At 43.4% G+C, this 14054-nt stretch overlaps 1 protein-coding gene across 1 annotated transcript; it reads right to left on the minus strand.

The window, feature by feature from the left end:
- Positions 1–575: 575 nt before the first annotated feature.
- Positions 576–4825, minus strand: LOC311492798 (sesquipedalian-1-like). The gene is made up of 3 exons (XM_084551209.1): positions 4534–4825; positions 3997–4077; positions 576–3267 (listed from the first exon to the last, which is right to left on the minus strand). The coding sequence occupies exon 3, from the start codon at positions 3219–3221 to the stop codon at positions 2331–2333; it is 891 nt and encodes a 296-aa protein (XP_084407335.1). The 5' UTR covers positions 3222–3267; positions 3997–4077; positions 4534–4825; the 3' UTR covers positions 576–2330.
- Between the last annotated feature and the right edge of the window lie 9229 nt (positions 4826–14054).

The following is a 14054-nucleotide window of genomic DNA, read 5'->3' on the forward strand; positions in this document are numbered from 1 at the left end:
CAGGAAGTCGCTCCTCCGTTTTAGCGCTGTTTTGAAGTGGCACACAGCGTGTAATGCGCAAGATGCAGACACTGTCCTGGCGATACCGAGAAGTCTTTCCGGATACCGTACATTTTGTTTCTTAATTCATCGAGCCATTCGCTGCCCCGAGAGATATTCATATGATATTAAACATATCATATTCACATAAACTTTTTTTTTAATATATATTTCTTCCTCGAAATGGCAGAAGATAAAATAATAAACGGTCCTGCAAAGAGCATTTTTTATCTCGACAAAGTCGTGTTTTCTCAATAAATCTGCACCATATTCACGTGCATTGCAAACACACGACTTATTCTTCACCTCACAACACGATAGGGGACTAAAACAGGAGGAATCCTATTGTTGATTTTGTTTTGGTCAGCCACATGCTTCATTCACCTTGCCCGCCAGGTGCGAGCGGCTGATATCCCAGAAAAAAAAACTACTTTATAATAGTTATATAGCGACACCTGGCGAGGGACAGACTGCACTGCATGAATCCACAACAGATCCTGCTCCTCTTTCTAAGAAAATAATGAAAAGAGAAAACATCTAATCAAATATGAACACTTTTTATTAAGTGGTTTACAGCAAAACATCTTTTCATGGTACCATAATAGCACAATATGTTACATGTTATTGGATATTCTGTTGAATACTTAGTGTACGTACATGTATATAAATTGTTTTTTTACAAAAATCATTTAAAAAAAAAAGAAAAACTTGAATTTGTTATTGTGCATTTTAGATTGTATTCCTCAGTCGGCACTGTTGGAAGAAGACGGGTGCGATTATGATACGCTTAATTTGACACATTCCCATATTTCTTTAGATAATACGTGTGAAAAGGACACAATCACAGTTTCTCCGTTTTAAGAAACACAATCCGCACTGCGCTCTGCTCCTTCCCACGCTGTCGTTTCCACACGGGCCAAGAGTATAACAGTAATGATAGCGCTGTGCACTGATGCAGACAGGAGTAACTGATCCATTGTCAAAAAACTGATTTAACTCAGATGAGCCTTTGGCGAGAGAACAGGAATGCAAGAAAACAACAAGGAACAGTGGAATAAGAGGTAAAGTCAACGCCCACAACTACTGTCATCGTACTGTAATGCTTCAAAGTGCAGTAACTGAGAGTTAGAAAGATAACATAAGGCACTAAAACAAAAAAAAAATATGTAAACTCTATGATTGGATATAGAAATGAAGCCAAAAACTTGAAAGGCTTGTTGTGAAGACCGTTAGTGTTAATTTCCAACATGGAATAGTAACCATTTATAAAAAAAATTAAAAAACAAAAAACAAAGTGGTGTTACACTCATTCAGTAACATTCATGTTAATTGGCTGCAACAATAAAACACAACAGTATATTTAAAGGATTTGACAGCATAAAATGAAATTGTCGGAGAATTACAGAACGTTAAGTCTTGTGAGTACGCAGACAAATATTACTTTTTAGTAAATACACGCTGCAAAAGAGAGAACCAAGTGACTCTTGTGACACAGCGCCGTCTGGCCGCTAGCTAACAAAGGCTAAAAATAAAGGGTGTGCCGCTCAGAGCGAGACAATCGGCTCCTGCCACGGCCCCCAGAGACTGTGGAGAGAGCACACTCTGACGTTAGTGACCACAGGGCCTTCAGGGTGCCATGTGTCCCAGTGGGAGAACAGAGGAGCAAGATCTGGACTAGTTTCCTCCAATGCTACTTTTTAATCTCGGAGTATCCTCCTTCCTCTACAAGTCACTCTTGTAAAAGGCCTCTCTTGAAGATTTAAACTCAGCGCTTTGCTCACGCTGCTACAGGATCCTCTCTCAGCTTCATCTTTGAATTTATTCAAATTCATCTTGTGCAACATCGTCGATTCGTCATTCATTTGGCCTTCTCACATATCACAGTACCATCTTGGGCTATTCCCTTCTACTAGACAAAGATATTGATATTTTCAAGATAACTGAACACGTAGGTTTGGAAGGCAGAAGAACAGAAAAAACAACATCACATTATTCTCAACTGTATCTTCTGTAAGACACATCATACTGTATTAACATGTTTAATTGTGATTGGCAAGTGTCACTCAACTAAATTGTAGAAAATAGTTGTTTTTGAATTGTACAAAGAATAGTGTTGATGTTTAGAATTGATTTCTTGTACCAGACAAGATTTTGATTCAGTCTCAGGTTTTTTTTTTTTTATTGGTAGTAAGACTGCAATTTGCAGTTGAGTCCCAGGTTTTCTCGCAATGTAGAATGATCAGGAGGGAATGATATAACTGTAGAAAGAGCAATGGTTCAACTCCATCAGCTTACTGGCTCTGCAGCCACTGCACTCTCAGCTCCTCCACCTCTTTGCCGTACCAGTCGTGGAGCTTGGAGAAGCACCCAGTGCCTGGACAGACAGGGCTTTCCAGAGATGCTCCTCTTCTCCTCGGCGGCACGGGTGGAGCCCTCACTCCGTCGGCCCCGCAACCAATCACGTTCCCAGATTCTGCACAGCTATCCCAGGCTACACAGGACGCTCCCTCAACAAAGCCGTTAGCCAAGGCAGCGGGTGGTTTATTCCAGGCAACTCCGTTCTCCTTGGAACACCCAGACATGAGCTGCCCCTCATCCTGGAGGCTCTTCTGGGAAGATAAGGCGGCCGTCATGGTAGGGGCGCTTGATGACGATGATAAGGAAGATGAAGAGGATGAAGAGGAGGATGCCCCAGACCTAGACCGTGCCACGTGGCTTCGCCTGGAGATCTTAGGCCTGGCCTGCAGGCCTCCGACTCCAGCCCCGACAAAGCCACCCCCTGCAGCCTCCTGCATCTCCTCCAGCTGCCTCTCCAGCTCCTTCACCACCAGCCTCATGTAGTCGAAGGTGGCCCTCGACAAAGCTTTCACCCACGACTCCATGGCCGCTTGGTTCTCCGCGGCCATCTTGTACACCCTCGCCTTGGCACAGTCGAACTTGACGGCGAAGGCGAACTCCTCGGCCGACTCGCATAGCTCCACGGTGCACCCTTCGAGGACGATGACTCCGATGGGCCCCTGGCTGTCGCGCTCCTCGAAGTAAAAGAGCATGTTGCCCTTCAGCACAAACCAGCGCCGGTGATAAGCGGTGTTGCGCTCGCCCTTTTTGAACAGGAAGCCCGTCTTGTCCGGCGGCGAGTCGCAGGTGGCGTAGTGCGCCACGCTGCGTTCGTTCAGCTTCATCTTCCTCCTTCCCTCCTCCTTTCGCCTCGGCAGATTCTTTACTCACCTAAAGAACAGTGTGAAGACAAAGGTACGGTTGAATGGATTTGTGCACATTTAAAGAACAGCTTTTCCTTCCAGCAAGTAACTGCACAGGGACATTTTGCACCTTAGTGGAGGCCTCAGCTTTAACCCTGTGAGGTCTAATAGTATAATGTTATGTTTCATAGTCTAGCTGCTCATCTCTTGTTAAAAAGAAGAGCAGGAGTAGGTATAAAAAAGAATAAAAAGAGAGACTCTGTGTTGCACTGTGCTTGCCAACTGGACTTCAACCCCCCTCCATGAGCTGCCAGTTATTTAACTTATCATTTTACTTCCAGCCACGGCACACATCCTCAGACACACTGCTGACTAAAGTGAAACTACTAAAACTACTACTGCACCGGAAAGAGTCCATCTTGACCCTCCGCAAATGTAGGCCAGCTTAAAGCGCTGACTTATACAACAAGGAAAAACTGTAGAGTTATAAACCGTGAAATCACATGCTCAGCTGTGAACCAGGGCCCTGGCATTCCCTCTGTGTAAACAACTACTAATCCGGTTTTATTCCACAAAGAGGAAAACACAATAAGAGAAATGAACTTAGTGGATTTTTTAGTGTAGCTTTTACATTTGGTGGTGTTATCACTAATAACACCACCAAATGTAAAAGCTACTGGTTGTTAAGACTCCTTATCGATAAGGAATCTTAACAACCAGTTAATAGACTAGACATTTAAAGTATGTTGTCACTTACTTGTTAATGTCATATCCAGCTGTTGTTCATCCCCGTTCTCTCGTGCACATCTGGATCACATCTTATCAAGGCAAGCCAAGCCTAGAAAAGTCAAAAGAACTGCGTGTTACACGTTTGTTTCTTTTACCATCAAACTGCCGTCAATCGTCCAGGGTGCTGGCTTCCAGTTTGTTTGCAGACATAAAGAGGCTAACCAGTCACAGATTAGCTGCTTTACTTTACACGGTTCGTGCTCGGACCAAAGTGATTCAGTGTCGAGCGGGCGGGCTTGGTCACAAGCTTTTGACACATCAGCACTTCACGGAAATTCATCCATGTCAGCTGCACGCACACACACGGACACACAACCACGAATAATGAGACAGCAGAGTGTTCTGAAATCTTTCCTCTCTCTCTCTCTCTCTCTGTGTGCCAACTAGCTTCACACATTTAGCCACTTTGGCGGACACGGGTACTGTGACACCGCAGAGCTGTTAAACTCTCAGGTTGTGACCATGCTGTGCCAACTGCATAACAAGCGTCGGTGCTTTTATTTACCTTCAGATAAAGACGTATCCTTCTGCCAGGGCCGATAATATCCCAGGTGTTCGGTTTTTTTATGCCCTTATCTCTTCCTCCCTCTTTTTTTTTATTTTCTTTGCTGTCACGTGACCAACATGGAGGGAACTTGTTGTGTAGTACGCGGCCATCCTGCCCGGGCGGGGTCTTTAGTGAAACTGTGTCTCTCGGAGTCGCTTGGACAAGCGGTGACATAAAACAAGCGCACCACATCTGTGCCCTTGAGAAACTCCTGTCTTCTGCATCGGCTGCAGCTACACCTGCACGGGTGGACCACGACGGGATCTTGTGAATCTGAGAATGTGTTTTAAAAAGTCTTTAGCTTCTTCTGTGTCTTTAAGGACCTGACTCAGTAAGTTAAAAAAAAAAATACTGCTTTTGGTCTAAATGGCAAAGTAAGAGCTGCATTTTCTCCTTTTTTGTGTGTTTTCATAGATGGATACCTCAACAATAATGATAAGTTGTAATTAACAGATCAATGCAATATTTCTTTTTTAAAGTAATTCTGTCAATAGCAGTAGAATAAGACATGTTGGAGGATGCACAGGTGACTCTGAATGATTATGTTTCAGGGAAAATGCACAACATGCTGAAGCTTGTCTTTGTTTTATGCAGGAGTGCACTACGAGGACAGGCAAACCATGCAATTGTTTGGGGGCCCATGAAAAAACAAAATAAAATAAAGAGAGATATGGGGGTACCAGGTGGCTACCTTTTGACACATTTTGCAATGTCCACCGTAAGAGCGATTTAGTGGTCCGATCCATGGACCACATGCTGAAGTGTCCTTGAGCAAGACACTGAATCCCAGCATGCACACATTCACACTGGTGTATGACCAAATGGGTAGATGTGCCACGTGACTGTAAAACCAGAAGTCCAGAAACCTCACCCTCCGCTTAAGGGCCCACTACTCTATGACAGATTTAGCTTGTTTGGACTGCCACTGTTCAGTAAGTTTGGTTTTGACACTTGTTTACGGAGCTATCGCAATGAAGTGACATCTCTCTGGTTTTCAAAAATAACGGAAGGAGGAGGGAAAATAGCAAGAAGACAGTGGTGAGTGGTTACAATAATAATACAACAAATGCACAGTGATGTGATCGGTTTATATGCATAAATTCATATCATTAACCATAACAGCACAGGTACTTCTTTGCCTGGGCCTCCTCTCCCCCAGAACCTGGGATTGCCCCAGGTTTTATGTGACTTGATTTTTCACAATTTTCTAATATGTTATAAAGCAAACAATTAATCTGTTCATAAAAGTGCTCAGCATATCAATCTACTAAATATACCACTGACTGCACACATGAAAATGACTTAATGTAAAAGTACCACAAACATTGGCGAGCCAAGGTTCTGAGGGGCCCCAAGTGAAGCCATGAGAGCTGATTGTTGTGGACTATTATTGATGCACTACTGTAGGGCCTTCATGGACGGGTTCTGGCTGTCAATGCAAAATATGCCATACTTGGGGGGGGGGGGGGGGGGGGGGGGCATATCTACTACACTGTGTTTTATGAGACAGTATGTTTTAGTTTGTAAAATGTTGACCTTCCACATAATGACAACTGCTAAAATAAAATCTATAGAGGTGTAAAGGTTGCAGAAAGTGGAAGGTCAGATAATAGGAGATGCTTTTATTTATACATATCTGTGATCACTGGCTCTTTGTCCATTCATTCAACCATTACATTGTCAGTGTACTAGTAACACAGTCTTTATTTGATTAAAATAAGTCTCTGCTGCAACCACTGGCAACTTTGGAGTTGGGTGCCTTGCTGAAGGATACAAAGGCTCTGAACTCTGTCCTCTAAGCCCCCGCTGCCCCATTTTATAACCCCCGTCCTTCATTTTTATGCGGAGCTGCTGGCTGCGGCCTGTGTTACAGTGCGTAAGAAGACCATGACAAGCCACCGTGAATAGATTTGGATTTCTTCTGGGGACAGTTGATGGCCTTTAGCACTGCCAGCCTGCTATCACATCACACTAATCTTCAATTAACTGATGCAGCTGCTGATGCCATTTAGAGTATTTCTCTTTTTGAATCATTTGCCCCTGCTGCTTTTTTTTTTTTTTTTGGTAACTATGATCAAGCGTGATGCTCTTGCAGTCGGTTTAATTTCCCATTTCACAGAGTAAATGGAGAGTGAAAGATTAATCTGCGAGAGCGCAGTTTAGAAAACAGAATAAAACCGAACACTGAAATTATTGTTCACACACACCGACATTAAGTGCAAAGTGTTTACTTCTCACAAGTCATTTCCCGACATCAAAACAAAACATGACCGACAGCTTTTTGAGACATTCCCGTCGTCTTTAAAACTTTATTGTTCCAGAGTTTGCTCATGAATTCAGTCTCCGTGTCCAGTGAGAACATAGAGATGATGGGTTTACAAGCGTGGTGCCTCCTGAACGTAGTGAGAGGCTGTGTTTTTAAGGTTTCTCAACCCTTTAATAATCAGGATGGCCTATGAATATGTGTTCACCTGTTTATACCATAGACTGTAAATAAAGATGGAGGGCGGAACTGCTCCTCAAAAGTGAAGCCAAAGCAAGTAGAGCTCCCCCTCGTGGCTGGCTGCAGTATAGGTCATAAGCTCCACCTCCTCCATGTTAGTGGATGGGACTTGAGCCAAACTAAAACACTAAAATACAAGTGAAATCTTTTTTTTTTTTTTTAAGGATGGTTTATCTCATTTTAGGTAGTTAATATAATGCTGGTGCATATTCAAGTGTCAATTTTTCGGATAAGTTTCGTCTATAGAAGTACAGAGTACAACATTATTTTGTAACTGGTGGAGGTAGAGCAGGGTGCAGTATTAATTAAACAAAAGCACAGGTGAGTCTCCACTCTCGGACCGTACTGCACAGACTCTGGCTCCAAACTTGCAAGATAGCGCCGCCTGAATCCCCGGGAAAATAGCATCAGTGTGGCCAATGCAAGGGAGTGCATATTTATATACAGTCTATGATATATACTAATAATCTTTCTTTATACTCTTGATTTTCTCTCTCTCTGGTTTTTGATAAGTGTTATATAAATAAACTTTATTATTCTTATTATCACCAATGACTCATTGACCCAAAGCAACATTGTCAGGTTTATAGCGACTGCAGGATTAACCTGATGGACATCATATGAGGAAATAAGAGAGAATACTGCTTAACTCTGTATTATGGAGAGCACAGCACCCTGCGTGTTGGACCCACCAACAGACAGCCTCTCCACAGAAATGCATAGAAAAACACAGTGATGGCAGGACAAAGTGAAGAGTCAGTCATGCATTCATTTAGCCCCATGCCTCCCCGTCTGATAAAGCACAACTAGGTATTTGGTTTACGCCGCTTTTCTTTTTGCCACCCACTTTTCTTCCCCAGCCCTCTCTCCCGAAACAGCCCATTCTGCAAAGTTTTCTTGAAGTGATGAGACTGAAGTGCTCCATCCGTACAAACACTGTCTCGCATGTATAAATAAGTCATCCTGCTCTGCCCTGCTGAAAAACACGTAGCTCAAGGGAATGTCAGTCAGCTTTCATCAAAATACCTCTCAGTCATCCAACACAATATCAAAAATATCATCTGTTTAAATGTTAAAGTCTCTGTAGAAAAATGCCTGAAATATATTGATATCAAACATGTACATGTATATTTGTATACAAAGAAAATTTGATGCAAATTATTACTTCCTTCAGTAATCCCCGTAAAGCTGTACCCACGCCACACTGTACTGAATCTCTGCGTGTTATCGTGAAAGAAACACAGCTTGCGTGGCACCACTTGAGCAAATCAATGTACAATGAAACGTAATGTCTGGACACAGATCAGTGACCACATCGAAACACTGGTCTTTCAAAAATAGAAAAAAAAAAAATCACGCTTTGATGACATGATATTATATTCTGCAGTCCAGCAGAGCAGCGTTTTGCTCCGACCCGTAGGGCTCTCCAGACACAAACAATTACGATTCTTAAAAGGCAAATTCCATCGGTTGAGTGGAGCTATTGATTTCCATCTGAGTATGCACAGAGCAAAAGTCTGTGTAGACATCAATCAAATACTGGCTGACATCATGTCACCCCATCTTGTGCCGCTTCATCTAAACTCTGTAATTTCTGACGATAGGGTCTTGGCTGAATTCCAATCATTTAAAATATCACCTCCGAAACTATACATACAGTCACCGCCTCTTCTGTAACCCGTTTGACAGTGGCATCGTCGTATGCCTGAAGGTTGTCTAGTGCTCAAAAGTGTGAATTTGTCTAGAAGATCTCGTGTCCTGTCGGTTGAGAGCCATTAGCGCCTTTTGCAAGAGCAGCTTGAAGTGCGGCCTCGGCTCTGGTTCCTCCCCTCGCTGATCAACCGGGGTCGACCGGTGTGCGAAGCAAGCACCTCTTCCACTCGTATTTCCAGTACGTGAATGGGCCCTGCGGATGAAAAAGAGGAAACACATTAGTGTTAATGTCTGACAGCACAGAAGAGAGCCACTTGACGGACGCGCGCGGCAGCAATCGCTTTTTCAGAGAGCAAAGTGGAAATACACCAAGGTATCACTGCTGAGACACAAAGCATCCAGCAGCACATACACAAACCATCAAAGTTAATAGGTCTGAACTGTCTTGCACATTTTTCTCTGCGGACTAAAAAAGCTTTCCCCTGTTTGTGAAAAGACAATTGCCACGTGTCACTCCTTGAATGGCTGTCATTTGTCTCCAGTGTTTCTTATTCAGTTCTGGAGTGGTTCAACGAGCAGAAGACCCCATCTGGGCCACTGTGGCACTTACAAATCTGATCCTGCTGTTGAGATATTGTTTACCTTCCCCGAGTAAGGTGCAGCTGCTGTCCCTAACTTTTAACATTCTCCAAGGGAGCGTGAAATCCTCAGATTAGGTTTGCTTCACCACCAAAGCTTTCTAAGTTGCACTGAGCCATCTCATGCCCTTTGACTCTTTCTTGCACACATGGCCGCATGCACCCAGGAGGGCCTTTTCTGCACTCTCATACACATCCACACACCTTTGGGATACTCATGCATCTGCTTTAATGTTAAAATAAGAGTATATGAGCGAGCGCGCGCCTTCTGACAACACTCATGCCCACTCACTTTCTCACATCATGACATCGTCTGAGTCACTGATAAAGAAGTGCCAGTATGATGTGCGCTGTAACGCTCTGGTGTTTGTCAATGTAGGTCACGTCTGTTTTTTTGCATCGTAATGAACATTATCTCCATTACAGACGTAATGCCTCTGACACGCAACGTCCCAAATTATTAGGTTTTGATTTTGTTTAATGCGTTCCCCCCCACAACATTTTCATTTTCGATGATCGCAATGAAGTGCAGTTGATTGAGGGAAATGAAAATCAAAGTAAATGATGCATACAGAATGGGGATGAGCAAGCAGACAAGTGTGTCTCTTGGCAGACTATCACCAGCAACAATCAGACGGAAGAAACAACAGCTAATTAATATTCACTGGCAAAATGTGTGTCTCACTCTGACACATTTATTGAGCACTTGCCAGGTTGGAAAATGGGATGAAGACAATACAGTCAGTGGAAGGAGTACGAGCACACACATGACTATCGTGTTATAAGAAATAAATCAGAGCGGCGGGTTTACGTTTGCAATTATATCAATCAGCCATTGAGATCTAAGAGATGTTGAATTAATTATGGAAGCAGCAGGTTCACTCATTTACTCAGTGAATTAAGGTATTGCACCAGTGACGCAGGACACGGGGAGCTACTGCACATAATAATTTATTGGTGGATGAATAACAACCAACCAGGAGCAAATATTTTCATCTCCAGAAGGTCATTTGTAATTCAGAGGTAAGAAGTGAAATATGCCACGGCTGCTGCAGCTCTGCAAAGAAAAATCACAGCACTTATTGATTAAACACTCTGCCCAAGGTGTCGGCTGTACAGGGTGTCAGATATGTTTTAATAATAGCTACTTCACCCACATGTATAAAGAGATGCATGTGCACAAAGAGATTGTTGTGCATACAGATGCTGCTGAGTGGGAGTGAAGCATCATCGGAGCGGAAAAGAAGAAAGAATTGAAGAAATTGTGAGAGAGCACTATAAAGAAAGTGAAAGGGAGACAGAGAGGGGGGAGGGAGGGAGGGAGGGGAGTGAGGTGGGCTATGAACTAGAGCTGTGAGCTGTAGGGAGTAGGTCAGTTTAGTTGAGTCAGTCCTGACTCACGATGGAGGCGGTGAAGATCCACCTCCTCCCTGCCCATTAGAACTTTATCCTCGAGCCTGGAGCACCGGAGCTCAGATAGCCTTTACAAAAAAAAAACAAAAAAACTCCTGTGGTCAGAGGAGCGGTGGTTTGGTGTTACATGGACAATCTGATAGTAAAAAGCCATGCATGTATGAATCCAAACAAATGTCAAAAGACTGTGGTGCTGGAGAAGAGTGCCTGGCGTACTGGAAGATTACAGGTTATGGACTATAGGATACATACATGGTGTTAAAATGCAACCATATTGTGAATTAGTAACAAAACCCACTACTTTTTTAGTGTAGCTACTTGTATTTAGCCAGTAATGGAGCTTTTTTTAATTTAATTTTTAAAAAAATGCTCTTCTACTCCTAACTTCTTCTTAACTTTGGGTTTGGTGTTGGTAGTAAGCATAGACTGTATAAAGATATAAAGACGGACGGTGGAAATGCAAGTAGAGCTCCCCCTGGTGACTGGCTGCAGTATAGGTCATAAGCTCCGCCCCCTCCATGTTAGTGGATGGGACTTGGGCCAAACTAAAACACTAAAATACACGTCACATACATTTTTTTCAAGGATGGATTCTGTTATTTTAAGTAGTTAATATAATGTTGATGCATGTTCAAGCGTCATTTTAGTTAGTAGTTAGCCATTTGACGCTATAGAAACAGCATATGACATAATGGTGACTACCAGTTGTCATGCCAACCTCTCCAACGTTTCTTTGTAACCAAGCGAGACTCGCAAGATGGCGCCGCCCATATCCTTGGGAAAATAGCGTCAGTTTGGCCAATGCAAGGAAGTGGGGACACGTCCATATTTATACAGGTCTATGGTAGTAAGGTATTGTGCGCCCAAGAAGAAAGCTGCTCCAGTGTGTCCACCATTCTCGGTACTCAAAGGTAATTTAGTTTGTGAGGTGGGCAGCCTTTGTAATGGCTCTGAAGATGCACAACTTTTTGTCAAAGCTACACACTAAACAAGTGTGTCTCAGGTGTGTGTAGCACTCCGTGCAGACCGTACAGGTATTTTTAGAAAGTGAAATAAAAACCCATGTAGAAAAAGGGGCCGTGCTGTGCCTAAAAAGCAGGATCATCTGCTAAATCTATTTTTACTACCTCAAAGCCTCAAATCTGATGGTTTTAAAAAAAAAAAGACCACACAGCGGTAACAAAACAAAACAAAAAGCAAAACAAAGCATAGATACCTTTATGCTTTCTAAGCGTCCCCTTAATCGCACAATGCAAAGTCCACTGTGTCAATTTCCTCTGTGCAGTGAATAGCGTATTAGCTACTAAGGCGGCGCGTTAGCAGCAAATGCTCTTATGAGTCACATCTATTGATGATGCTGGCCGCGCTCCCGTTCCCGTTGAGCTCAGATGTGTGTGCGAGTATATATGTGAGCGCACGCCGCTGCCAGACTCATTATGAGCCATTAATACAAGGTAAATACAGTGAGTGTTCTACACCGAGAGCAATCATCAAGAGAACAAACACGCATCCACACACGCTCCCACACAGCAGCAGACACAACGCAGCCAAGACAGCGTCAGCCTCCACTCTCTCTCTCTCTCTGTCACACATTATTCATCTTCCCTCCGTCTTTCTCTCTGCCCCATACTTTCTTCTCAGTCCTCACCCCCCCTCTCCCCACCCCTCCACTCACACACTGTTTCTCATTTTCTCATGGCTGAATATCCGCTGATCCCTAATCCAGATGCTGATTTTAGATTGTAAGGCCAGCGAGGTCACGCTTTGGATTTAGTCATCACGGCATTAACCTCCAAGCTCTCCACCCCCACAACCCCACCACCAACACCACAAAGAAATTAACGCTATACATATCAAATGTACCGTTTACGTAACATTCCCCAAGCACACATACAGTAACTGCCCTCCACACATCTATACCTTTGTGTTTCCTTCCTCCTTCCCTCGCTTACCTACTCAGCTTGTTAGCTGGCTCTGCCTCCCACTTTTAATCCTGAAAAATATGTACAGCAGCAGTCCAGAGCTTTGTCAAGGCTAATGTTGGTACAAAGGCTGTCTGAGGCAGTGCTGTTATCTTCTGTGGTCTAATCCAGCTAATTAAGGGCATCGCTGGGAGGAATGTGCTACTATTCTCATCCAAACTCCGGGCTATGCTGTCTCCCCAAGTCTGCCAAACTGACATGTGCTTTTGCAAACACCTATGCAAATACGAAACAAAAAAAGAAGAGGTTTGCACAAACACAAACACTGGCTGACACTCGATTTGACATTGATTTCGGACGTATTTCAAGTAGGGAAGCACAAGCTTTTTCAAATAAACTCCTTAACAGAAGTAATAAAGTGGCTCATAAACACGGCGGTGCGATGATATTACTGCTGATTTTTATTTGTACAAGGGAATAAAGCAGAACTGCAGTTTAATGTCAAATTAGTCTCATAGATGAGTGTTGTTGCGTCGGCAAACACTGATTTTACTTGAAAATGCAATAAATGATCTGCTACAATTTCCTGTAAACAATCGAAATGGCAGTCGTGCCATCTAACACTTCCCTCTCTCGCCCCACACCCCACCGTGTTACTCTCCTCTCATTTTCTCTGCCTTTCACGTCTACAGTCTGACATGTCGGAGCAATGGGACTTGGAAGGCGATGAAGGAAAAGGAAGAATGAACTCACTTGTCGAAATCTCAACTGTAATTGTTTATCCGGGCAGGTGTGTGTGTGCGTGTGTGTGTGAGAGTGTGCGAAGGTATAGGCACCAACCCTACCTGTCTGCAATGGCTTTGATGTGTGACAGCTTTTATTCATGTTCGGCTGTGTATATGTCAGTGTATAAGAAGATCTTAAGGGCTTTGGATGAAATCTGAGGGAAGCAGGTTTTCTTGTTTCATCCAGAAGGGCATGAATTAATCAGAGAGCCCCTCTGAAAGAACTTCCTGAGTTTGAGCCTCGTTAGTACCGAGAGCTTCCAGAAAGACAAAGATACAGTTTAGTTTTAGCGTTACCAGCCATCTTTCATTAAAATTTTAAGTGCCTGTATACGTCCCAGTGCGTGCAAACGCCAGAATCTGCACCCTCACAACCATATATTCACATGAATAAACTCTAGATAAGCAAATAAACTTGTATGCAGACGGACTCGCGGATATGCATCAGTGCACACATGCAATTGCTTATTTTTTTTTTCCTTCCTTCCTTTCGCCTCCTGACAAACACGCTCATACATCGGCAAACACTCACCATTTCTTCCTGATATCCCTGTGTACATCTCAG

Source organism: Chelon labrosus (genome assembly GCF_963514085.1).
Source record: "Chelon labrosus genome assembly, chromosome: 9".
Classification (NCBI taxonomy): Eukaryota; Metazoa; Chordata; class Actinopteri; order Mugiliformes; family Mugilidae; genus Chelon; species Chelon labrosus.

Coding starts and splice junctions, on each gene's coding strand:
- LOC311492798 (XM_084551209.1), bottom strand. CDS start 3,221: ATGAAGCTGAACGAACGCAGCGTGGCGCACTACGCCACCTGCGACTCG.